This window comes from Aythya marila (genome assembly GCF_965140915.1).
Source record: "Aythya marila genome assembly, chromosome: 2".
Classification (NCBI taxonomy): Eukaryota; Metazoa; Chordata; class Aves; order Anseriformes; family Anatidae; genus Aythya; species Aythya marila.
In genome coordinates this window covers 92,447,175-92,474,055 of record NC_139043.1, presented here as the reverse complement: position 1 = coordinate 92,474,055, position 26,881 = coordinate 92,447,175, and the positions used below count along the sequence as shown (strand labels likewise).

At 40.2% G+C, this 26,881-nt stretch overlaps 1 protein-coding gene across 1 annotated transcript; it reads right to left on the bottom strand.

Moving 5' to 3' along the window:
- Nucleotides 1–877: 877 nt before the first annotated feature.
- Nucleotides 878–25,853, bottom strand: LOC309874756 (sodium-dependent neutral amino acid transporter B(0)AT3-like). Its single transcript, XM_082753260.1, has 12 exons — nucleotides 25,619–25,853; nucleotides 17,873–18,013; nucleotides 15,898–16,035; nucleotides 13,503–13,684; nucleotides 12,985–13,095; nucleotides 8,736–8,848; nucleotides 8,188–8,316; nucleotides 7,358–7,514; nucleotides 5,205–5,409; nucleotides 4,095–4,254; nucleotides 2,674–2,836; nucleotides 878–1,762 (listed from the first exon to the last, which is right to left on the bottom strand). The coding sequence occupies exons 1-12, from the start codon at nucleotides 25,779–25,781 to the stop codon at nucleotides 1,550–1,552; spliced, it is 1,875 nt and encodes a 624-aa protein (XP_082609386.1). The 5' UTR covers nucleotides 25,782–25,853; the 3' UTR covers nucleotides 878–1,549.
- Between the last annotated feature and the right edge of the window lie 1,028 nt (nucleotides 25,854–26,881).

The window sequence follows — 26,881 nt, the reverse complement described above, 5'->3', positions numbered from 1 at the left end:
TCAGAAGTGCTCCAAGAACAGGAAAACTGTTATTGCAGGAGTTTCTTAATGGATTTTTACATGCCTATTTCAGCTAAACAATAACTTTACCTAGTGCATATCCCTGCTCTGAGCTGCAGCTACTACAGCTGAAAAGTCCCAGCCCCCTGGCTCCTGTCCCAGACAGCTGAGTCCAGTGACCCATGAAGTCTCCCTTCTGGGGAACAGGAAGAAGGAGCTCAGAAGTCAGGAAGTTCAAAATTCCCACTATCTGCGAGTCTCGTGACAATGACCTGCGAGAGATTTATGGACTTCAGAAGCTTTAATATATGCAGTTTAATTATTTTCTCAGCATGCACCTGTATTAGCTGGGTGGGATTTTTGTTAGGAACAGATCTCTGACCAAATTCCTAGGCCTGTTGCATATATGATTTTAATGGACATCTAACTATCTGTAATCAAAGACATAAATATTTAGTGCAGATTTTAATTAAAAATATTTTAAAGGAAAATTTAACTTTTACATATGCTCAAATTTGATTTTGTTGGGATGATCCTTTATGGAAGTCTTTACAACCCATAGTCTTTCAAATTTAATGTGCAACAGGTAATAAATTGTCCATTCGAGGCCTAATTTCCCTTGTTTTTTCCCCTAATTTAACTTTCTGATGCTCCAAAGCTTGCTTTAGAAATTAATCTTCAAAAGCGATCAAGAGCTTGCAGCTCCTAGGTTCTTCTCACAGAAGCCACCCCTGTGGCCCAGTGCTACCAAAACTTGCCACAAGTCCAGGTAGATGATGTCAGTTGCTCTTCCCCTATCCACCAATGCTGTTACCCCACTGTTTATGTAAATGTATATAAAAATGTATCTTTATGTAAAGATGTTCGTGCAAAATTAATTACTCAGGTTTTCTTAATGTAACTTTTTTTTAATTTCTGATGCTTTATTTTTTCTCTTTGCAATGCTTGAAAATATAGAATGATCATAAAATTACCAATAATTAACTATTTTATGATTATTAAGTTAATAATTATTATTAAATTGTAATCATGACATAACTACTAAAATAACTACTATTTAAATGCATAAAGGGGTTTGCAAAAAGTAAAGTCTAGTAAGCAAGTGGAGTCTTTAGTCTTCACAAGCTCCCATTCCAAATCTCAGGGAGGGGTGGGGAGTGTGTCAGTGAATGGAGAATACAGTTCCGTGGGTTTTAATTTTTATGTTGCTGATCCTTAGGAAGTGTCTGTTTATTTACAAGGGAAGTGAAGGAAGACAGAGGACACTTGGAATAACTGGCAGGCTTTCCAGGTTTAAAGTCTGGCTGGACAGAGATGTGAAGGTACTTGTTGGTAAGTAGGATTCAGGGCACCATGTAGGTGGGACAGTACTAATATAAAATTGTGAAATTGGTTGAAAATAAAGCAAATAGCAGCACTGTTTATAGAGTGCTAATGAGTGGCTGTAAGCAGAACTACATGTATCACTCCCCTAACATGGTTTAGAGCTACATCTAATCATGTCTGACAAAGGCTATCATCTTTGCTTACAGGCAGGTGCAACGGTTTTTTATTTTTTTGGATGAGAAAAGTTTCTGTTAACCTCCTGACATGAAAACACTTCTGGTGATAGAAAGCTCGGGTCCTTGCTTCTCCACATTTTTTTGACCAGCTGGAAGAGTGCTACCAGAGGTACGAATATGCAGGGCAGGACAGCTAAAAACACACAGATGGCCTGTACCCAAGGTGGGTAGGCTTTCTCCTCCTTCATAGGGAAATCTTCCTATGGAGATGAAAAAAAAAAAATGTTAGGAGCACTTATGTTTTGTTATGATTTCCATATGTATTTTATTATTATTATTATTTTAAGTATAGCAGAAGTTTTATTCTTGCTCTACAGTAGCATTTGGTGGCCATGTCCTTTGGATACTCCTCTCATGAGTCTAAACACAGCTGTAATTTATTTTCTTTTAACTTGCACCCTCCCTTGGTAAGATCTGAGTTTATTCCAGTCTATGCATATATTTATATTACAAAGGTTTATGCCTTTTTTGTGAATGTGACTGCAGTCTGTGTGCAGTTTAGGGCTAGAATCTATCTTCAACCCCCTGCCCAAAGCCTCTCTGAGAGGGATGCAAGAAGCTGCAACTGATATTGAATCAGCACGATCCAGATTGGAAGTTCTCATCATCAACACATCCTTGGCACCGAATTAGCCAACACTATTCTTGGACCACTGCCTCTGTCCCTGTGAAAGCCGCACAGTCGTGGATTTGTCAGTACCCCCAGAGATGTGGTAGGTCTCATGGGGAAATATTTTTATCCCCAGTACATGTTATGCATCTCTGAAGCTCTGCTCATACACCTGTTATACCTCTGAACCCAGTGTAGCTGTGGGGTCTCCGTGAGACATTTTACTTCAACAGTTCTCTGCATTACTCGCATCTGTAAGAAACGTGTAGTGTGGTGACAGGATTTCTCAGAAAGAGGCCTTTGTTAACTGGAAAGCCGTTTTGGTATTTGTAACCTCGTAATCTCTGTGCACGCTGCAGCCTTCTCACTCTGGGCATTTTATCACTTCAGACTATTACACAGGTAAGTAGTAGCTAGCAATGATTTTAAAGGATCTGATAGGGGAGAAGAATATGTAATGTTCACTTCTGTTCAAAGTGTTGCAAATATTTGGGAACGTACGTGTTTAGGGTTCCAGGCTGTGTAGGTTGGTGGCTTCTGTATTTGGAGAGCAACAAAGGCCACAAAGACAATTAGCAGGAGCAGAGGGCTAATAAACCTCCATGTGATCTGCCAGTAGAGGTTTAGCTTTCGTCCAGTCATCCATTTCACATCTTCACTGAACCTTTAAAGAGGAGGCACGTTTATGAAGATGTCAGAGCTGAGTGGCAACAATTTCACTTTTTCTGTGTTTTTCCTATAAGTTTTAGCTCCCTAAATCTTTTCTATTCCGTACCCCTCTTCAATAACTTGCTGTATGTGTTAATAATATCAATATAGTAGGGCTTCTTTGATTCTTAAGAGAGATGAGTGTAACTATGTCAGTTTATGTTACCTGAGTGCCTAGTTTAAGGCTTGCAAGCACAAAAAAATGATGAACTTATTACAGCAGCTCTGTAGAACTACTCAAACCTTTAAAAAAAATTCCCAAGGGGATAAACATAGTTTGTTAGAAAGAAAGCCTGAATTAACCAGCACCAGATAAATCAATCAGTTGATGGTCAAAAACATTGCAACCTGAACCAGCGTCTTTGGCAGTGTGTATTGGCTGTTATAAAAGATTGGGTCAATGTCTACATATGCACCTCTTTGTTTTGTAAACCAAATGGGCAGTAAATACATGACATAGGAATGTGTGAAACTGGTTATGACGATGTAGGCTGGAGTGAGCACCATGTCACTTGGGAAATGATCCAAGGATCTTAACAATGGATCTTGAAAACAATGCAGGGACTTTCGCTGTAATTAAGGAGGATTTTTTCTTATATTTAAAATCATTATTGTGCCAGAGTAAATATTGGAAAGGCAAAGGCGAAGTCCCAACAAGTGCCAGAGAAAACAGCAGAGAGAAAAAGAAAAAAAAAAAAAACCAAAAACCACCTGTTATTTGTTGAGAACTGAGGAAATTGCTGGACTGGAAGGATCCTGATTAGAGAAGATAGGTTTAATCTCAGTCAAAATGAGGTTTCTTGTCATTTGCAATTACAAAGTATGTAAGAAAGTTTTTAAAATGAAGAGTGAATTTAATCCATCTTCATGTCTGAGGGGATGCTCAACAAGCTGGCTGAACATTTTAATGTGGGAGACCTACCACGTGTTGCTTACCATAAAGTGTTTTGGGGAGAAGCTAAGCAAGAAATGCAAGAATATACAGAACAAAATGGCAGTGACAGAAGATATATGAAAGGATTCTGCCTTCTAGATGTGCTAAGCAGAAAGCATCCCTCTTGTTTTACAAATATGAGATGAAGCAAAGAATGGTAAGGACATTCACAGAAGTGGTAAGTGCTACAGAAATGTTAGTATTACATATCTCTATGTAACATACATGGTTTGGGAGGGAAATGTCTCGTAAGAGAAAAAAGTCCACGTTTGCAACTTACCTTTTAATTTTATAGACATACACAACCCCAGTCACTTCAAAGAAGGCGATGACTAGGAGAGGCACTGAGCCTGCATAGCGGTCAAAAATGTCAATCCAGTAACTCCCTGAACTCAGTGTAAAACAGAGAGCAATAAGGAAGGAAACTAGGCATATTATACCTGAAGGGGAAAAAAAAAAAAAAAAAAAAAAAAAAAAAGGTATTTTTGTAACTGGAGAATGGAACTTGGTAAGAATATTTTTGTTCTAAATTAGTTTTGCTCTTACTCTAGTGATTTTTATTCTCTCTTCATGTATGGAGCTAGCTGATACCACTTCCCAAACTCCGTTTTCCCGTGTGGTGGCCAAAGGCACCCCTGTGACTTGAAATGTCCTTAACTTGTTTGAGGTTCAAGCAGGTAGTCTGCTCACAATTAAAAGATCAGTTTCTGAATGGAATGGTTACCTCATCGAGTTGTAAATAGGTTTGTTTTTACATGAAAAGTTGCAGAATGAGAAGGGTGTAATTTAGATGCCACAGGAAGGCTGTAATGAAGGAATGACAGCAATATTCCACATATGAATTTAAAATGAGATGTTACCATCTGCTCCGGTGTGTTCACCGTAAATGTGAAATAATCGGTAGCAGCACAACCCTGAACGAAATAGGGGTGAGTGACCTATCGCACAGCCACGACAACGTGGTAAGTTCATGCACAAATGGTTGGGGCAGACTGGCTGATGCAATTCACTGCCTTAAAGTGATTTGTTTAAGTGCCAAAGGCCTCAGTGGAGGCACAGCTCTTCCTGATGGTTGCAACAGCTCAGAGCAAACTGGACTCCAGACCTGGCAATTTATTGAGCGCGCTCAGACTGAAACAGCTCTTGCAAGCTAAGGACAACAATGACAAGGGCAGTACAATGCTGGCAGCTGGTGACTTCTGCCATAACTGCTACCTCATCTGTGTGCTTATCTTCTGCAAATACAATCCACTGCCGTTACCAGCGCTGTACAATAGCTAACTTAATATTGCAAATTCTTAATCTCTTTATGATATTTATTAAGCAGTTGGTCATTTGTGCCTCTGTGCAGAAGCCGCCTCCTTTGAACAAAGCAAAGCAAATACCTTACCAGATAAAAGCTCTTTCGGTATTGACTTAGATATGATCTGAAGCTCTAGAAGAGGTGTGAAGACTCCCTCGATGTTCCCAAACATGGAAGAAAGGCCCAAGCTGAACAACATTGTGAAAAACAGGATGGCCCAGGCCTGTGAGCCTGGCATTAGGATGATGGCTTGAGTGAACACAATGAAAGCCAGGCCAGATCCTGATACGCTCTGTAGAATTCACAAATAAATAAATAAATAACCACATTATACAGGCCTAAATTTAGCTTGAGGCATAGAGTTACAATGCACTCTTTGTATCTTCCCTTCTGGACCTCAAGAACAGAATTTCAGTTAGCATGATTTCCCAAGAGAGATGGACTAGTTCAAGTATCACTCTGACTTATAGCAGGAATAATTGGGAGTGCTACTGTTTTTCGGGTTCGTGCTAGATGAGATAATCAGGATGTTTCTAGCCAGTATACCCCATTAAGCTGTACAGTTTATAAATGTGTTTCTGAAGGTGGCCTCCTAAGGCCATAAATAGAAAAATATATTTATACCAGAATATATAAAAATACCATATTTGACAATCAAAAAGTGGGGTAAAATCAGTGGGAATGGTGAGGCTTTTTAACATTGTCACCTCTTATATGGTATCCTTCCCTGGAATCAAGGATGCTGATCAGGCTGGGGGAGCTATGTATACGACAGTCAACACTTGATATCAGTTGTGGGGAGCATTTGTGGGGGTGGAAATGAAGAGTTCCATTTTAATTTTTAATGGTCTATCAGAGATGAATAGAGAATCATAGAGCAGAACTTCAGAGGTGGGTTCAGAGAAGAGAAACAGGTTTATGAGTATTCACTGAAATAGCAATTGTTTTGCTAAGGCCATCTTAAATAATTTTTTAAAAAATCTATGGTGTAATAGCTGCTGGAAATAAAAAAGATGCAAATCTATTATTGCTGCTCTAGCAGTGAAAAAGTTGAAAAATTTATGAATACAAAACAATCCACCATTGCCATGACAAAAAAAAAAAAAAAAAAAAAAAATCAGGCAAATTTCTTAGAATTCAGGGGAAAGATGTTTAAAACTAAGCAATGAAAAATGCTAATGTAACTCTATTTTGGAAGCAAAATATCTCTAGCTCTAAAGGGTGATAGTCTTTGTGATAAAGACTAAATCATAAAGGGTATAATCAGAGCAAGACAGACAAAACTGTAACTGGGTCAGGTCAGGGCTGGAATGCCTTTTTTTGGACTTCTCCATAAGTAAAATATACTATTTCACCACAATTGTGTTTTAAGGATGTTGTGCATTAACATGCTCTATCTCCAGCACATGCTCACACATTTCTCCTAAGATTTTTTTTTTCCCCTCAAGCTTCTCTCTTACTATGTCCTCCAAACAGCCCTGATCTTTGGTAAGGATTTGTAACAAGAGAATACAAATGTAAATGATAGCTACAGCACTGTATGGGATGACTGGAACAAGTGGAATGAGACTGGAGAAGAAAACAGAAGAAACCATGTTAGTGACAAAGGGAGAGTTTTAGGATGGTTGAGAAGGGAAAGGAGAGGATCATGATGTATTTTTGTATTGTGTATTTAAAACAAAACTGAATAAAAACACATTGAGATCCTGTGTAGAGAGTGGAAAACTAAAGGGGAGAATGCAGGAGGGAATAGGAATTTGGAAAAGACGACAGAAGACTGATAAGATACCTTCCTGGTGGTCATATGTGTGATCAAAAGCAAACAGTGCACGTGTATTTTAACAGAGTTTTGATACCTTAATTACCAAATATGGATTTAGCAAATTCCCATTGAGCATCCTTTTGCTATAATCTTTCAGTTAGATATTTCCTCTGTTCTGCTTATTCCCCTCACCTCACCCAAAGTAGAACTGCATTCAGTGTCCATTGAGTATGCTTCAAGTAGGAGGACCTTTGAAGACTAGTTCTGGGATAACAATATATTATTTTGAATGCTATGCCAGACAGCTTTGAATTCACGTTGTCCTACAGCAGTGTTGATGTTTGATATTTCAATATTTTTTTTTTCATGATTAGATAGCATATATTCATTACAAGTAAAGTACAAGTACTTGTAAGAAAAAGAAAAATACCAGTCCTAAAATTTTTAAGGGTTATTTTGTTGGACACAATTATAGTACCTGATCAAGAAATTCTTGAAGGTCACAGCTTTTCAGTTTGAGTCCAGCAATTTTTTCTGGATATGATGAATTCAGGAATGTAATCCAGTCTGTATAGTTCTCTCGCATGATGCTTTGTTCTGGAAGATCAAATTCATTGATGATACTGATAATATTCCTGCCAGAGAAGCCAACGTATGGAAATGCTATGACATGTATTCAGGTGTTAATAGAAAGTTGTGTTTATTTTCGGTGCTTTTATTTATAGCAAAAGAAAATACTAAATATGGATCTGTATATAAATATATATAAATCAATATTGAAAATTGTAATACTCATAATAGTAATAAAGTAGGAGAAAATATTAATTAGTTCTTTCTTGCAGATACAAACTCTGAGTACATCATGCAGATGTATTTTATTGTAATATGTATTTTTTTTTGTATTACTATAAAATGTATTTTTTTTATTGTAAAACATATTTCTATTTTTATTTTATGATATGTCAAAGCCATTTCCACCACTTGTGTTTAATAACTTAATGAATCCTGTGGAATACAGAAAGGTGGTTTTTAACTACTTCTAATGCTAGTCTGAGATGATCATTAATTAGTGCTGTTATATACACTAATTCCAATGTATTCTTCTATATTTTTTTTTTTTTTACTTCTTACAAATGCTACCTCTGATCATTCTTGCTTAAGTGCCTTGATGCTTCATATTTTTCCATGTCCCCATACAGCTTTTCCTTTTCAGTGAGAATAAATTCTCTAAATGCAGGTTTTCAAGTAATGCATTATCTGTATAGGTGTTGAAACCAGAGCATAGCACTGGAAATGGAAGTTTCTCACCTGTCCAAGCAGTCCCAATAGCCTGTGGTTGCTTTAAACCCCAAAACAGAAAAGACTGGGATGGAAGCATAGAGGGATGTCAAGCTGTTCACAATTGCTACTGTCACAGCATCCTTTTCACAGTCATTTCTAGAAATAGAATTCAAACAATGTGGCTTAAATAGGCAAAATTTACCTTCCCTCCTCCCCCAGTGATATAGAAAATAGTTCCGTATTTATTTTTAGCCTACAGTACAAGTTGTTAATCTATACAGAAGGTATTTGCTGAGCATAAGAAAAAAATCTGTTGTAACTAGTAAAATAGATCTCTAAAACTTATTATTCTTTCACATTTCTGCAAACATTGTTTTTGAAAATGTCTCTTTTTAGATTTTTTCCTTTTTTTTTGACCAAGGAGGAAAAAAAATATCTAATTTGGCCTAATGGGAAGATGGCAGATGCTAAGATTGCTTAGAAATATACCAAAGAAAACGTTTTGAACATTTTAGAAAATTGCACGAAATGCAGCAAGAATCTAACCAATTTTTAAAGGTTGCAGCTCTACTTACTTTGGGGGGTTGTAGCTTGAGAATGCAATAAGCCCTCCAAAAGCCAAGGAGAGAGAGAAGAAGATCTGGGTGGCTGCATCAAGCCATACACGGGGATTTTTCAGAACATTCAGCTGAAATAGTTAGAATAAATGCATGCGTTTAGTTTGAATTATTTTTTTCTCACTTCAATCATAACTGGTCTCCTGTTTCACACGTGTGAAATTGTCAGTTGTGTTGCAATCTAAAGACACGGCAAATGGGAAGTAGTACAAAGTATGTCAGTAGAGCAGGTGTTTTTGAAGACATAATATGGTCTATTTAAAGGAATGTGCTAATTATAAAAACTGTTTCATTTTAAAATTCTCATTGAAATAATTGTACATCTTTTCTGTCTGATAATAGAAATGTGTTTCTGGATGACAGGCAGTAAGCACGCAATAGGAACAGTATGTTACATTTTTTCTCACTGTATTTCTTTTTGTTAAAATACTTACTGGGTATCTTTTAGTTTAAGAATATTATCTTCCTAAAACTGTACAAAGTAATACTTAATCTTCATTGCTTTGCAGCAAACTGATTTCATAGTGAACATCTTAAATCCAAAGTACTGTGAAAACAGCATTAAAAAGCAACAGGACAACATAGGAAAAATGAGAAATTGATATAGGGAAATTTGGATTTTGATTTACGAAGGTTAGATGTGATAGAGGAAGCTAACTGAGAAAATCCATGATTTTTGAGTTACAGGGAATAGTATGCAATTTTAAATAAATATCAGGAGAAAAAAAATTCAATATTGAAATTAGTCTTAAAAAAAAAAAAAAAAAAAAGAAAGATAAGATCAGTAATGCAGAAAATGTTGAATGTATTGAACAAATTTTTCCTGCAGTTGGCTAAGTAGCACTATGTTCATACTTTATAAAGTCAATTACTTTCCCATCCATTATCAAGAAGTGGGAAGAGAAAACTGAATTAGCTAAGAATGAGCATTTTAAAAATCAGTTGCCCTAAAAGTAATACCTGGGCTGCTGAGAGTTTCACTTTGCTTTATGTTACTCTGAGCACAGATCAGTCAAATTGTCACCCTAGTCATCCAGGCTGAACAACGTGCTTTCTGGGTTGTGTCTGCATGTTTGGGCTATTCACTTGTAGGGATGAGAGTGTGCCCCCAAAAGTTAGTAATGTTTTGGGCTTCTCTAAAGCTGGTCTGAGCTTGAAGAATCAGAACAATGCATTCACCTCAATTTTGACAGATGCAGTAAATGCTGTTGCTGCAGACACTTCCTCCACAAGTGTGCAGGAGAACTGGTATTATGTCTATACAGCATCGTATAACAAGCAGGTATGTGTGACCATTATCGGCTGAAATGCTTCAGCTTGGATAAACAGACTATTTTGAACATATATTTAGGAAGATTTTAACCAAACCCTCCAATGCTTGCTGGTAGGACTTCATGCAGAAGCATATTGCTGTTGCAGTGCAGAAACAAAATATTTGTGTTGCTACCTGGCCTGGACAGTTTGATTATGTGCTGCCAAGTCAGTGGTCAGTGCAGATAGATGAAGCTGTTACAAATCTGGCTTCCTGATTAGGGTACGTGGGGTTGGAGGTAGTTTAGTTTTGTGTTAGATGTAACGCGTTAACTAACACTAGAAAGTGTTAGTTACAGAACTACTGAACAGTTTAAAGAAACTGTGGACAGGAAAGTGCAAAATAGTGCATCCAGCTCATTGTACTAATGTACATGTGCCTGAATGTTCCTGGCCATTATTGTTAGGCCTACCTTTGCTTTCGGGGTGCTGTGTTGAGACCTCCTAGAAAAGCCCCTTGTAAATCCTGCATGTACAGTAAGGTGAGAAGTACCATTCTGCTTAAGCACATCGTAGCAAAGTTGTTACCTGAACTTAAGCAAGTAATTATGGACCTAAAAGTTACTTTATATTTTCAGTAATATGCCATATAGGTTTTGTAAGCATGTTTTCAGAAGACAAAGTGTGCTGAGGCTAGAAACACGTGGATGAAGATATAAAATCAGAATGTTAATAAGTGAGCACTGAGTAATGAGGAAAGGAAGCATTCACTGCCAAAGAGCCTCCAAATATTTACAATCCCTATAAATCTTTCAGATGTGAAAGAAGCTGGAAAGGAGGCATTTGTGCTCCTGAGCTGACATGTATAACCACAGAAGCTGAATGCTGTAAAGGCTTGATGGGATCCTTTTTCTGCTGGCTGTGAGGTTTGTTTTTTTTTCCCTCCCTCCAAGAACTTTTCCAAAAGTCTCTGTTCCAGATGCTGTGTTGCTGCTTTCCCTTCAAGGGCTTGTGAGCATAACTTCAGTATCTTTTTTTTTTTTTTTTTCCATTGTCTGCTTCACGTTCCAGGCAGCCAAGGATTTAGAGGGTGTAAAGTAAACCATCAGACTTCTCCATGCCTGAAAGTCAATGGAAAGAAACACTTATTATTTGTTCTAGAAGGTAAGGAGTGAAAGTGTTAGATGGCAAAAAGCCAACTATGTATTTCTGCATGAAAATAAAACCACAGCCTGCTGTGTTGATCCATATGTATGTAGTTATTATCTGTGAGATCTGCTAATGGGAACTAAAACCACAAACTTAGAAAGTGAATGAACTCCTACAATATTTGAAAAAAAAAAAATGATAATTTAGCTGTTTCTCAATTCAAAACTACCTAAGATGTGACTTTTAGCACTAGGTATTGCTTTCTTTCACAGATTATCTAAAACAACAGTGATGTGTAATGGTTACCAGAGAATGGATGTGGTAGCTATTACAGAGCAGGTATAATTTCTGCTGCAGTGCAAAATTAGAAAACAAAACAAAACAGCTGCTTTTGATAAGCGGAGGAAGTAAAAAAGTTAATGGAGGGGAAAAAAAGTATGGTTGAGGCAGAAGGGTTTTTATCCTTTAGAGATTACAGTCTTCCAGAGAGGACTTCACTTTGCTAAAGCATTACAAGCTTCCTGCAGAAGGACAGGAACAGGAGAGCAGTTCCCCCCTGTACAAGCCACTTTGGGACGTCCCCTGTGGAGCAGGGATTTCACTTGTTATTATATTTACTGATGGAAGTGGTGGAAATAGTTAGCTTATTAACATTAAATAATCTAACAGAAAAGGCAATACTGGTACTACAGCTGTGAGCAAGGAGAAGAAAAAAAAAATGTAGTAGTTGTATTCTTACTGTCTTTTTGCAATTCTTGAAGTGTCAAAATCTTCCTTAACAGTTGTGTTAGTTTAACAAAGCAACCCCTCTGTCTTACATTATAACCTTCTGTGCAATAACAACACACATGGTAGCTATCACTTACCAGGCTGTTGCATCAGTTTTTCCATGTTTGTAGTTAAGAATGTAGTTCCATCTCCAAAAGCATCTTCAGATGGCTCTACAAGGATGTCCCTGGGAACTGCTTCCGTAAACAGGCTAGTCGATAACTGCAGGCTGATTGCAGTCAGATTTTGATTCTGACTTCAGTCTACAAAACCATCTGCTCTTCTTTGATGATCCATTCCTCCTCAGCACTGTGACACCTTCAGGATTTGTCATTCTTGCACTGAATGCAGACAAATCTAGTTTTTGCATTACATTCACTGTATAATGATCCTAAGTCCCGAAGACATCTGATATCTTCTAGAGAAACTTGACAGCTGGGCTGAGACCAAATCCCAAAATGCCAAGCCCTACTCTGGCTGTGTTGTCCAGATCTGATTTCTGCATTAAGACAGTGGATCGAAGCAAGGAGGCTTTCATCTGGAGGTGTGTGTATATGATGTGTGAGAACACAGAACCATGGTGGTGTTTGTATTGTTAGATTACTCAGCTGTGAGGAAGCATTCGTTGCCCTGTCTGAGCCCTGCAAAAATGCAAGTGCGTGTCCTTGTCTCCTGCAAAGACCCAGGCTGTCCTTCCTGAGCTCTGACAGTATTCAGATGGATGCCCTTGTCACCGGGCCTGCAGGGGGAGGGATAAAAGAAGTGTCATGTCTGAGCTTTCTCTTGCTGTTGACCCTTTTCAGGCTGGCAAGTAGTGGATCTCTGGGCTTCTTGGCTTATGTTGCTCTTAAAGCCTGTGTTCCTGTTGCAGGCTATCCTGATCTGTGTTTTGCAATCTCTAGAGAGGATTAATACCTGTAGGCGGTTAATGCTGTGTGTTGTCTCTTTGCTTTTCCAAGCATTTCTGGAACTCTTGGTATTTCGTGTGTTAAAGAAAAAAAGGAAAAGTAATGTTTCTGACTGTAGTGGTAATACTTACATCAGGGGTGAAGAGGTAAGCCAGACCTTCAGTGGCTCCTGGTAGAGTGAGTCCATGAATAAGGAATATAGTTAGGACAAGGTAAGGAAATATTGCTGTTACATAAATAGCCTAGTCGGAAAGTGAGAAATAAGAGAAAGTTACTGACAATAACATTAACTGTTTGCAACACGCCATCCTAATAATAGTAGATGCTACAGCTACAGATAAGCACTGAAATCTTTAAAGGAATTATTAATTACTTTTAGTTCTTTTAGTTAATAATTTAATGATAATGTATTAAATAATACTTTAATTAAAAATACAATTGCTCTTAATACTGTGAGGGGAGACTGCTAGGGCAGAAACATTTGCAAAGGAAAAGGAGGTGAGCACAAATCTGTGCTGCTGTTGTGGTCTTGCTGGACCAGCAGCACACTGAAATGGCACACAGCAGTGAAATTCAGTCGCTGGAAAAGAACATCCACAGTGCAGAATAACACCCTGCATTGCTTGCTCTCTCTCTATCCCTTCCCTACCTTTCCTGTGGTTTCAATTCCTCGGATGGTGCAGAGGTACACAATTGCCCAGCAAGCTGCTAAGCACAAAACAAGCCACCACTGCAATGTGCCGCTCTCAGTGATGTCGGGTGTTATGTTCAGAGTCTTCCTATACCAAAAATAATTGACTGCAGTACTTTCGTAACATTCTTCATTGAGCCCTGGAAAAAAATGTGGCATGTATAAGAATAGAAGTTGAAATGTGGTCGTATTTTGCCTGGTCACTGTCTAATAAGAGGCAGTGCTTTACAGCAGTGGAGAGTGGCAGGGCCCTCTCTTTGAGCCCTCCAGATGCTGCAGCTCCTGTTTTTGCACCTAGCCAGAGTCGCATGTCTGGAGAGCTCAAAGCATCCCTGTGCATCTCTGGAAGCAGGGATTACACAGCACAGAGCCAGCGCTGGTACCAAGCCCATAACCAAGAGGTCCAGTGTACAGCGGGACTAGGGGAGCTGCTTCTCCTCTCTCTGCCCGGTGAGACTTGAAGTGCATCTCTTCCTCTGCTGAAGACAGCATGCTGATTTCTTGCAGTACCTCCTCCTCGGGCTGCTGTTTTGCATGCAATCCCATTCAAGTTTAGCATAACATTTTTTTTCCCCCCCCCTCCTTTGATGATTGCAAGTGCTGTTAGCTTAGGCTATCGGCTCCTGCTGGGGTTATCTGATGCACTGAGCAGAGCTCACGCACAGCACTTTGCTGCTCTCCAGACATGATTCCCCATGCTGCAGGGAGGACAGCTCCTTCTGCGTGCACTGAAGGTAAGTCAGTCATCACATCATGACTAGGAAGGGACAGAACGTGTGTGCGGGAAGGAGAGTGATTAAAAAAAAAAAAAAAAAAAAGACAACTGCATTTTGGCTACAGCCTGGTGCTGCATTTACTGGTAGCAAGTTCAGGTGGCTGAATGAGGTAAGTGGCTGCTGGAGACCTCCTTTATTCTCTTGTTTTAACTCCAAAGCTAGGCATGATATTTTAAGATAATCCTAAAGCTACAAGGAACAATTCCCGCATCTGATTTGATTTTTTTCATGTTGTTTGAGATGCCAGCTTTTTTAATCAAGCTCTCAAACTGCTCCATTTCTCCCTTTCCTTGTGACCTTTCACTCCTTTCTGAAACAACCACCTTCCCCAGTGAAAATCTGAACATACACAAATGCGCAAGGTGGCAATCATGAAGTTGCAGTCAAGCAGACTTGCTCGGTTCCTTTCACTGTGGTAGAAGCAGAGAAACATTCCATACTGTTCATACCTGGCCATCTCAACAGTGATTATTGGATTGTTTGTTTCACTTTTTGCTCTGCTAAATGGCCTTTAAAGAAGTAAAGCAAACTGTAAGCAAGTATAAGAAACTAGGTGGCTGCCCCATCAAGACTTTGTTGTGCTTTAGTCAGAAAAAACTCGTTTTTCATCCTCCTTGTATCGCTCACTCCTGTCTTTCCTTTTTTCTCACAAGATTTATGTAGGAGATGTTAATTTGAGTGTCTTCAGCTAGAGGAAAGAGGCAAACCAGCTTCTCGCTGGGAGAGTGTTGTGGTTTAACCCTGCCGGCAGCTAAACACCACATAGCATTCACCAGGTACTAGGAAGAAAATTAACTCTGTCCTAACTGAAACCAGGACAGAGAGGTTTGTGGAGTGGTGCCCGAGCAGAAGGAGGGAGCCCCCTGCAGCCCCCGTCACCTAACCCTGAGGTGCAGAGCCACCAGTGTTTTTGGAGGACCAAAATAAACCCTGGAAGCAGACATGGTAAAATTCCTAGTTATGAGGTTTAAATAAATAAATAAATAAATAAATGTAATATTGATAAAGAGAGAAGTCGCTCAAAAAAAAAAAAAAAAAGCTGAAAAGTAATTTTAAAGAATAGTGAACTGTCTTTATCCTGTTCAGGTCCACTTTCTTAGGTCTTAATAATGTTCTTTGTAATGAGTAATGTGTATCTAGTCTGAGCCTCCAAACTGTCTCTGTTTTCCCTGCCATCTCAAAAGTTTGTATTTATTTGCTCCTTTTTTTTCTTAACACTTATTTAGTTTCCTTTTCTGAAATCAAAAGGGTGGTGGACTTTCTGGCTGGTTATGTCATAACCAACGCATCCCCACCTAATGGAAAGTTAAGTCTCAATTAAAGCAGTTACTGAAAGATGTAGTCATAAATTTGATTCATAATTATGTCTGCAATCTCATGCCTTGATATGTAGTTTATGGTGATGGTCACAAGGACTGTTTCTTTCTGGTTGGAAAGCACAGGACGCTTTTTCAGGCTGGTCCCTGTATTATAGCACAAGCACAAAAACCAAACTTCTCTTTTCCCCCCATTATTCCCCAAGCTCAGACATTTGTGATCCTCCTGGTGCTGTCAGGGGTGCCTGGAGCAGCAGTTACCTGTTCTGTTTTCATTTAGAGGACAGACACTCCAAGGCAGGGGCTCCTGGAAGGAGTTTATGAAATACCACATCACCCAGGTTAAAACGGTGTTGTAGTACAAGCTCACCAGAACCGACACCATCCACGAACCAACCCCTGCAGAAGACACAAGACCTCAGCTTAGAAAACCTTTGGAAGAAGTTACCAGACACAGCACTTGCTGTTAGAAACTCACATCTCCTAATTTCTCAAGATTTATATATATATATATATATATATATATATATATATATATATATATTTTTTTTTTTTTTTCCCCAGAAATTTTCATGGGAAAGAGCCATTTGTGTCCTCAGTAACCCAACTCTGGTGCACAGTCCCCCCGCTTCACCAGCCCTGCTCCAAGAAGGCCAGTGCTCCCCTGCTTTGTCCTTATCCTGCCTTGTGCTCAGCCTTTTACCCTTCTTGAGGACTTTGTGCCAGCAAGCACCCATCCGAGCAAGCAGGTGAGAAATGCCAAGAGCAGGGCTGTGGGTGCACCAAGAGCAGAGACCTTCTAGGTCCCACAGCTTTGGGCCTTCCTTGTTTGTCTCCAGGAGCTGCCTCAGGGACAACTGCTGAGGTTGTTGAGGTCTCCTGCGGTCACTTCCAGCAAAGGGGGGGTGGGAGAGGGGAATGAGTTTTTCTCTGACACCATTAAGGTTGTCTAATATGAAAAATGTGAGAAATAAGTGCTGCCTTTAGGAATAGGGGCCTGTTGGGATCAGACATTTGGGGTGCCTGACCTATGGAGCCCTCTGGGGTTGCCAGAAAACAAACAAGTAGCATAAGAATAGGGGCATGTAGGTGAGGCTTAAACAGACATTGCTGCTAGTCTCTGTCATGAAAGCAAGATGAACCAGAAATTAATTTCCTGTGGTGGTTCCTTTTGCTAAAATATTGTGTTTAAAGTTGCTCCAGTTCCTACAAAACATATTGGGTACTATACAGCCCAGGGAAAGTCTGAAATATAGGCTACTTATTTAGAAAATGGATGTTGACAGCCTTGCTGCAGTATATAATTCAGTATTTTCTAGAACATGTCACAATTTTAATAGCAGACCAAAATAGACGGAAGTTTCACAGCATAAAGGCACTCTTTTGTCCCATAGTATATGAGCATATGCCCTAACCTGGTAGCTTCTGCTCCTACAATAAGGAAGGAGGGATATCAACACTACAGATTATACTTGCTTGCATTTTTGCAGGGGGAGGATGGACAAGCCTAACTATCAGAGATGGGTCTAGCTGGAGGCACCACCCTGCTGCTTGGTGTTTCTTCCTGGTTGCCCTCTTACCTTTCGATAACTCCTCTTACCCACCCCTTCTCCTCCCACACACACCCACAGGCATAGCTGTCACCACCGATCCCATTTTCAGGCATCTGCTTTGGGCTTAGGAGATGTCAGACTCCTTTTCTTGATCTCCTGTCTGTCTGTCCATCCCCCCTCCAGTCCAGCTCTTCCTGGAAGGACAAGACAGACTTCTGGAGGAGCTCTGAGGCAGGAGCAAGAAACACCATGCATGGCAGCTGTCATGAAAGCTCCCAGATGTGGTATGAATGGGCCAGTGTTGGCTGGCAGAGCTCGAGATGGGTCAGCCCCACCAGCCCATGCTGGTCCTTGCACAGACAGCTTTAACACCTCACTTGACACCTCAGACACCAGAGGGACACAACAGGCTCCTCAGCACTGTGGGAGCAAGCCTAGTTCACATAATTTGCTGATTCATTTAATCAGCCAGTGAGGTTTTCCTTATTACTTATGTCTCAGAGAAGGCTCTGATTGCTGTGCTTCCCACAGCAAAGGTTATAAGGTTTGCCTTTATGGCTCACATGTGCTTGGAATAACACCTGATGGGAGTGATTTTCTAATGGGCAACAGAGGCTGTAGGAAATCAGTGCTGAGCAGGAGCTCAGCTGCGGTTCCTTCAGCCTGGACCCTGAGAGACCTACCAACTCCTCCAAGATAAGGTGAGATGGCACTCCAGGCGCTGATGCTGCCTTTCCTCAGGCACTGTCCTAGGGCGAGTTCAAGATGCAGCAGTGGGATTCCTTCAAAGATGAGAGCGATGAAGTATGGGATCAGGAATGCCCCTGGAAAGATAATTAAGAGCAATTGAGCCACACAGTTATCTGCATCTCACTCAGATCACTGTTATCTCCTCTACTTCATGATGGTAACAAAGTCCTTTAAAGAAGTGTTGATAGAAGCAGCATTGCTGGGGAAGCCTGTTGGGTAACTTGTTTGTGGGTTGTTTTGTTGGGGGAGATGGAGGAGGGAGGGCTGGGAACCTTAGTCCTAAAAATGCTTCCCCTCAGGCACTTTGACATCCCATTAACACAGCAGCTCTACACAGCCTCTCCCTTCCCTCCGTTTCCCTTTCTTTTGTTGCAGGGATAGCAGCAGATGTACAAGCTGGGGAGTATGCAACTGGAATCTCTAAAAATTGAAAAGGTTTTATGGCTGGCCCTTGCACGACATTAACGCTTAATACAGTTCTAGATATGCGGTTGTTAATGCTGTTCCAATGTCTTCATGCAAGATCTTTCCTCCCCAACGTAGCTTTACACACTGATTTTCATGAGACCAGGTGAACTTGAACATTTTCATGAGGCCATGTTAAACCTTCTGGCACTTCAGTCAAAGGGGTCTAACAGATGGATATTTATTGGCATGGCCAACTATCACCATGCCCGCAAAATGTCTTTTCTTTGGGGAAACAAACACAAATGCTGTCTCAGCCCCTTCCATCCCTCCTATCAGCTCAATCCAGTTCTGTGCCACTTCATCACTTAGTCAGCAGTTCTGTGCCTTGTTATGCCATAACCACAGCCCTGGTACTGAGAGCAGAGCAATTCATCTTTCCACTCAGTCTTTGGCCAGGAGAAGGAAGTCAGGCAGCTAGCAAGGATTTCTGCTCTTCCAGGAACTGCCTCTGTTTTGCAATCACTGTTTAGAAAGGCTGGGCTTATAAATTGAATCACTTAGGGCTAGGAATTGCAATAACTTTGCTACCTATTGCTAGGTAATTGCAGTAACTATATGATACTCCCAGGCAAGGTTTGGTGTTGTTTTTTTTAATAGTTCAGTTCTTTATCAAGAAATGTATGGGGCGGCGGGGATAGATAATGCTTCTCTAAATGAGAGACTGCACTTAATTTGCCATAGGTGGAAATAGGAAATGAAAGTCTCTATGATCTGTTTTCCTTCCACGTTTTTAACTCCTAAGAAGCAGATTTGAAAAAGAAGCATTGGAGTTGATTTCCAGCACGTAAGATTCCCACTTTGGATGCTTGGAAGTCCTGCTCAGCAGTCCCACTGCTCGTAGGAAGCTGCTCCTGAGAGCAATTACAAAGCCCCCTAAGAGGGAGATTCACAGAGGGAGGTAAGGACCACAGCAGTTCCTTCATGTAAGTGTTATACCACCCAGGACAATCCAGGAGATGCTGAGCCCTTCCTAGCAGGCCATTCCACAAGGGACCTATCTCCCGTTTCATATCTACCTGGAAATAGCTGTGTAATAATGAGTGCAAACTGCCCCGTGTTATCTCTCTCTCCTTCTCTGTTTGCCAACAGACAGCAGGGCACATTTAAATATTCTGCTGATATAAGCCTGTTTACTTTGTACTGGTTTGTATGCATCTCCATTACATTTACAGCATAATGTCATATTTTGCTCCAGTGAAAAATAAAATCTCAATGTAAAAAGTATGCTACCTGCAAATATCATATGATGGCAGAAGACTGGGTTAGCAAGAAACAGAGCTAATCTTTCTCAAACCAAAGTCAAATAAATGGCTAATAGTGTAGAGGCTCAGTTCAGGTTCTTCATTTATTTGCTTGCACTGTTTTTAGGCAAAAAGGAAATAGGCAGGAAAACATAGATAATCTGCTCAAGTACTTGAAGCTTGCACTTCTCCAGTGTAAAATTCCCTACTGGCATAAAGTAAAAGGGGTGCAGGAAAGGTAGTAAATAAGTAATGGTGAGTAGGAACTCACCATCACTGTATAATCAGGGGGTCTATTTAATCGATAGGGGAGAGTGTGCCAGAAGACAGAATTTAAATACATTTTTAAAAGATGCCATGGGAAATCTAACTGTAGGAAAGGCAAGGAGAAAGTCCAAGAAGCAGAACAAAGAATTGTGCTGGTGTCACAAAACAGAGCCCACCATTCAACCACAGGTACGGCAAAAACATACCAGCACATGTATCATGTGTAGCACAGGTACAGCAGAAATTCAGTAGACTTGACATATTGGTAAGTAGGTTCCGTTTACAGTAAAGTCCAAAGCAACAAGGAGCACAAATGCGTGTCATGCTCAGTATTGTTGCTGAGAAGAGCCCTTAAAGTGGGGACAGCTCTACAGTCATTGCAGTAGAAAAGAAAAATCCCAGTGCACTCTAAACACATTTAGTGTTTTTAGAGGCTGACCTCAGAAATGCCTTGGGGACCCATCAACGTTTTAATTTGCCATTAAATCACTGAAGTGCTTCCAGCAAAAAAGTATTTTCAATGTACTCCATAGCAATTGAGAGGCAAATCAGGTCAGAAAAGCTGTCTTAACCCTATTCAGCCCTCTGCCTGGAAAATGATAATCGATGGGGATGATCTTTGTATATTACCTACATGTAACAATCTGGGAGAGAAGAGTAGGAACTACTAGAGAGCCTGTTGAGAGTTGTGGATGACCTTGTGGCCGCACCAGCAAGCAGAATGGCAAAGAGTCTGATGATGGAGAGCCATCTAAAACTGAATCATGGCAGCCAGCAAAGCAGAATGACACCACCAAACTGGTTTTGTCACGCCTTAGAAAGAGAAAGCAATGGACCTGACTAGTGGAGATGTTAAAGCAATTTTAAGTACAGGCCAGGTGACCTGCTGATCCAGACGTACCAGCTGCAGAAATTGGTGAGCCTCAGTGAGAAATGGAGAAAAATACCCGATAGCTTTGCTTAATGTTGGAATATCAGCGATGACTTCCTAAATGGTGAAGAAAAAAACTTAGAGGAATTGATAATGATCAATATGATCAATATTGAAAATCTTGACAGTGCCGGCAGATCAGCTAGCAAAAGTAAGGCAAGTAACTTAAAATAATGATCTATAGACATAACAACATTTGAAAGGTCAGGACATGAATAACAATTTTCCTTCAGATCAGAGATCTAAGAATGGAAAAAAAAATTGTAATGACTGGAGTAATCTGAAAAGTGGCAGAATAGTACGGTACAAGACAACAAGTAGTCAGAGATCCACATCACTGGTGCTGTTTGTACATAGGAGAAATGGTGATGCATTTTTCCAAAAGGCTGAGAACTGAATGGCAAGATACCTGTGGTAATTTATGTTTTACCTACAAGAAGTGGCAGGAGGTGCTAAGTGCTTACTCAGACTCAGAGAAAAAGCTATTAGCTATTGAAAGGGGATTATCAGAATTGTCCTTTTTCCCCCACAAGGGTTCAGGTATAGTAGTGAACTGAAAATTCAGCAAGCCTGAAATTAGAAAATAACACCCTCAGGTGCGCAGCATGGATGTTGGAACCTAAGCACCAACTACTTCTCTCTGCATATCTGTTCTTCCTGGCCCATACTGCTTGCTCGTGAGACTCCTTAGCTTCTAAGGATGTCATGATTCCTCATGGTGATGATTCTTTCCATTTATTGAGCTTTGGAACAAGTTTCGTTTTCTGGACTGTTATAGCATCCTTCTCAGCTTCTTGGTGAAAAGCTAGGGCATGCAGTTCCGTTACTTCATAATTTTGCTTGTAATAATTTAATTAATTCTTCTGTCAAAACCTGAACATTTCTGCTCTTTGCAACACACTTTTTTTTCTTATTTATTTTACAATACCTTCCAGGCCTATATGCTATTTCTCTGATTTTATTTTCCTTCTGAGAATGCAGTGAGCCAGGCAACTGCATTTTATAGCAAGCTGTCATTCAAATTTTAGCTAGAGGTCAGGTAGGCCATGGGTTAGGAATATCTGCAAACCATTGCCTCAGAAGTAAATGGAAGTTCTGATATAGAACTTATGTGTATTTATTTTCCTAGAAAGAAAGTGTGTTTTGCATTAAAGATATTCTCCAGTTGTTGTGTAGGCTCAGGCACTGCACATAATTTTTATTACCCATGGGTTAGATAGGCATGTATATACCAGCTGTAATCAGAAGGGCAACACTGCAGTAAGTTACGGATAGAATAATCTGTTGTTGTTGTTTTAAAAGTATACTCAGTTGAATATGCAAGTATATATATGTACATATATGGCTATATGACTTGTTTGAATCTCATCTTCAGGTGACAAAATATATACCGGGCCATTTAGAAACACCCTTTCAATCCCAGCTGCCTGGAAACCTCTATGTTTGTCTCCACTTACTGTGGCAAACAACCTTCATATCCATTAGTCATGAAAAGTAAATAGCTAACCTAACTCGGGCAATAAACCCAAATAATCAGTAACGAAAGCAGGTGATAAATGTCAGCAGAACTGATATTATATTAGATCCAAGTTACTGAGTAACACTAATGTGCGATGAATAAGGTTCAGAGGTCCGATGAGAACAGCTGACATGAGACAAATATACAAGCATTTATTTTTATCTCTTGTTTTTTAAAAGATGTAGAAATGAGGAAAAGCGCATTGCCTAACTCTTAAATGCTTGGATATCACCTGGACCAGTTGTGAAACCATTGTCTGCACCCCAGAAGCCATTCAGCCTTCGACTACACCTTCTGTGCCGTTTCCATCATGGGTTTCACTGTGCTAATGGCTGTGGCTGCAGGTGCCGAGCCACCACATCTTCTGGGGCCCATGGTTAGCCACAATGCTGCTGGTCTGTCCTGTGCTCACATCTCCAGGTGTGCACAAGCAGGATTTATGCTCCAGTACCCCTGAAAATCTACTGGGCTTTTGCACCTGAGTTGTTTGTTTCCAACAATGCAGCTTGATACGGAAGCAAACAGAGTTTCTGAGCACGGTATGGTCCACAAGAAAGGTTGGAGTGGGTCTCCTTGTCCTCACACTCACGGTTTGCTTGGGGTGGGAGCAGTCTGTAGGCAGGGGACCCCTGAGATCAAACCTCAGCAGGAGGTCAGTGTTGGGTGATCTTCTGGAGGGAGCATGGGGACAGAGGAGGCTGGAAGCTAGCTGGCCACAACTGGTTCCCCACCTCCAGCACTGGAAAGTGTCCCTTGGTACTTCATGAGAAGGTGTAAGAGCATTTTTTTACGAGCAGGAGACTGATACTTCACCTTCCATAGCAGAAGTTTTCACAAAAACCCGAAGCACAGTTCAAGCAGCCTCATGCAGCCCGTGGCTTCAGAAGCATGGTGAGATGTGCGGAGGAGATGTTTCTGTCTGTCATCCCACGTGTTGGTTTCAAACTTTCCACTGAGTGATTCAGGTTAATTGCTCATTACATTATAAAAATGTTACATTATGTTAATTTTACCATGCTATTTGTTAATACTGAATGTTTTTTGTTCCTTAGATACAAGGAATAGATAGAAAGATAAGTAGAAATAACAACATAGTTTCTGTTCTATTTCTCTGTGTCTTTCTTTTCTTCACATAAATTTTGTGCCCCTTCTTATCCTTCTCATTCATTTCAGTCTCTTTCCTCGTGAAATATCTGTCCCTAGATGCTGGATGTGGACATATGAGGGTGTCATTTGTCTCCATCTTATGCATTCTCTAACTCTGTTTCAGTTTTTAACTTTGTATGAAGGGGTCCAGATTTCTTTCCTGGCTTCATGCAGTTAAAGACACACAGAAAGCATATCTTCCAGATCATTCAGAAATATGTTAGCACAGGATTTAGCACAGAACCAAGCTGCTTTCCTTTTGCTTGTCATTAACACAGGTAATTTAATCTTGTTCTCCATTTCCTAGAGCTTAGTGAGCTTTGGGCTATACTTTGTTTCACTCTCAGTAACTGTTTAAAGCACAATCAAAAAAAATACTGAGGCACCTGAGGCACATCAGATAAAAAATGAAATTAAGTTCTTTAAAAATGAAATTCTGTGTAAGTGCTGGCTGTTCCCAAGAGTTGTCTGTTGCTTTGTCTTTGCTTTTCAGGCTATCCAGGGATCTGAAGATGCATCTCTGGTCGTGGTGGGCACCATTCAGCTGCCTGGTCTCTGGTGTCCAAGGCCATCTGAGATGCTGCTGGGCATTTGATTGACCTTAACTCCTGCTCCTGAACCCCCTCCCTTCAGGCCCCATGCCATTTCTGCTGCAGAGATGGCAATCTAAAGGCATTTATTCCATCTCACCAATGTGTGCATCATTACCTGAAGTGACAGGCTTTTTCCAGCCATTCCAGCTGCCACACAGAGAAACAGCGTGCTTGCAGCTATGGCTTTCTAGCCACCTGGTTGTGGTAGTCTTCTGCAAGCATTTCACTGGTTTTCACATTTTGAAAATAAATAACATGAAGTGTTAAGTCTCCTGTGAGACACCTAACCTAATGCTTCTTCTCTCTTCTTATTTGAATTGGTGCTGTAGCACCTCATTTATAGACTGTGTTAAATGTATTCATTCCTTTCCAGTTTCTTTAGCTAAATTGATTAAATTCTTAAGTCATTCCTCATACCATAAGTTTTCCTGACCTTGAATAGTTCTTGGGGCTTTTCTGCATTTTTTTCTTATTTTTCTTTCAACTTGATTTGGAAAAGTGGTCACAGATGTTGTCTTAGTACTTGTAGTAATATCTCCACCTAATTCCTAGTGCTCTATTTATGTGTGCCAGCATTCTTTTGGTTGATACAGCTTGCTCAATTTCATTTGTTCAGCTACTCACCAGAGTCCCTAAGTAGCCACTTCTTTCTAAAATGCTTCCTGCTACTAAAGACAGCATCCACCCATGGTTCCTCGGTTGATTCAAATACACGTAGTTTCCCAAGGAACACAGATATCTTGGTATAAGATGCTTGGATTTAATATTTTTTCTACTATTTGCAAGTTTGTCCCAGTTTGAATTTTATACTTCTCCAGTTAATTGAAATATAACAAATAAAACTGGGCTGAAACAATCACCCTGCTTGAGACAGCTTATCTTGACAGATCTCAAAAGCTACTGTAAGTGGTGAGCTATTAATTACTCGTTTCTGATCCATCCGTATTTACTAAATTGGCTGTTTCTAAAGCAATTCTTCATGGGAATGATGCCCAGAGAAAGTCTTGGGTGGGTGTCAGCATCACCTCGCATTCTCGTGCTTGTGTTAAATCAGCCCAGCATTTCAGATGGCTTCAGAGCCATCAAAAAGTGTGATTTAGATTTGCTCAGTTCTGGATTACAAGTTACCTCCTAAAGGCATCAGAGAAGGGAGGGGAAACTGGTTCACGGGGGCCTTCCCAGGACTTCTTGCTTTTTTTCTAAGGATAATAAGCTGCAAGTTCAGCTTCCTCCTCCCGTCAGCACTGTAGCAGCAATGTAAGAACTGTAACATCAGTTATCATCAGTTTGGCCTTATTTCCTAAACAAACGCATCCTTTAAAAATTAAGTATATGTGTATAGAGAAAGTCAAGCTAAAGAGAAAGCCAGTGGTGCAAAATGTTTATGAGACTTAGACAGCTTAATAAATAAATAAAAAGTGATGCAAATATATAAGTTGAATGCCCATGTTATGTTAGTACAGTTATATAGGATGATAGTTTAATATTTTGGCAAGGTCCCATTTCAGTCTTACCGCCTCCGTGTATCTGACACAAGTATGGAAACCGCCACACGTTCCCCAAGCCAACAGCAAACCCGATGCAGCTCAAAATGTACTGGAACTTGTTGTCCCACTTCGGCCTGCTGTCTTCTTTAGGAGCTTCAGGGGGCATGTCAATGGGTAAATCTTTCGACATTTGTGTGAAATGTCCTTGGCTCTCTAGCCCCTTTTCCTGTAAGTGGGAAGATGCTTCAACACCTGCAGGTGTTTCTCCTGCAGGTTTTATGGGGGGTGCCCGAAGGATTCTGGAAAAGGAGGTGGGGCAAGGAGTGCTGCAGTTTAAAGACCAAACCAGGAATTATTATTGTATAGACAGAGTGACCTCTCATGTTTTGCAGTTCCTTCTATAGCCAGAGAACTTGGGAATATGTTGTTAATCGGTAACTCAGGATCAAACAGATTTTTATTTTTTGTTCTCCTTCTGTTTTCAGATGCTTTCAAAGAGGTGTGATGCTGAATATAATTAAAAAGAAACACAGCAATCAGATTTATTAAAACTGTAAAACACTTAGATCTGTGAACAAACTGTTGCCATTTCCTCTGTTGCTTTGCTAACACAGTTAAGTGAATGAAGATGTCTTTGGTAAGTGCAAATTAAAATTAGTATTAATTGGATCTACCTATTACTGCACTAAAACCTCTTCCATGCCATGTATTGCTCTGTGATAGTCATTGTTGATAGCCACAGTCTGATAAAGGTGTGTTTTCATGGCTGTACTTGCAGTTGCTTTTGTCCATCCTGAGGTGCGCATGGCCCAGATGCAGCCTCACGGCTTCTGCTGCATCGAGTGCTGCAGAGCACCTCTTCTGGTTTGAAATGCCAGGTGTTAAAGCAGCTAGCTGGCTATCTATTTGCTAGTTCTTAAAATAAATAAAAGCTCTTATCTTTTGATATGAAATTTCAAACCTCTCTTGGTTATGTTCCCAAGCAAATCCAAGGCAGGACTCTGCTCTGGACAAGACCACATACATTTGGATATCAGAATCCAGTCCATTTTCACCACAACTTCTTGAGGTTAATCACTTCCCACCTGTCAATGAGTCCCAAGTGACTATTTTTATTGTTCATTAAATAGTTACTGAGGAATGTAACAGCTGAGTGCTTGCCTTCAAATGAAAGCCTGTGAGAATGACTTCTTTTTGTTTGTTTTCTGTCCAAAATACCGGGGTTTTGCTGTTTTGCACTTCAAACCACTTCAGTACATGCCACAGAAAGCAGCACGCTCACCTCCATCC

What these genes read in the sequence shown, in the direction of transcription:
- LOC309874756 (XM_082753260.1), bottom strand. Translation starts at nt 25,781, where the DNA reads ATGTCGAAAGATTTACCCATTGACATGCCCCCTGAAGCTCCTAAAGAA. An exon ending in CTTACCTCTTCACCCCTGAT is followed by an intron (nt 8,849 to 12,984) that starts GTAAGTATTACC and finishes TAACTATTTCAG; the next exon opens with CTGAATGTTCTGAAAAATCC. An exon ending in TATGTCTATAAAATTAAAAG is followed by an intron (nt 2,837 to 4,094) that starts GTAAGTTGCAAA and finishes TCCTCTTTAAAG; the next exon opens with GTTCAGTGAAGATGTGAAAT.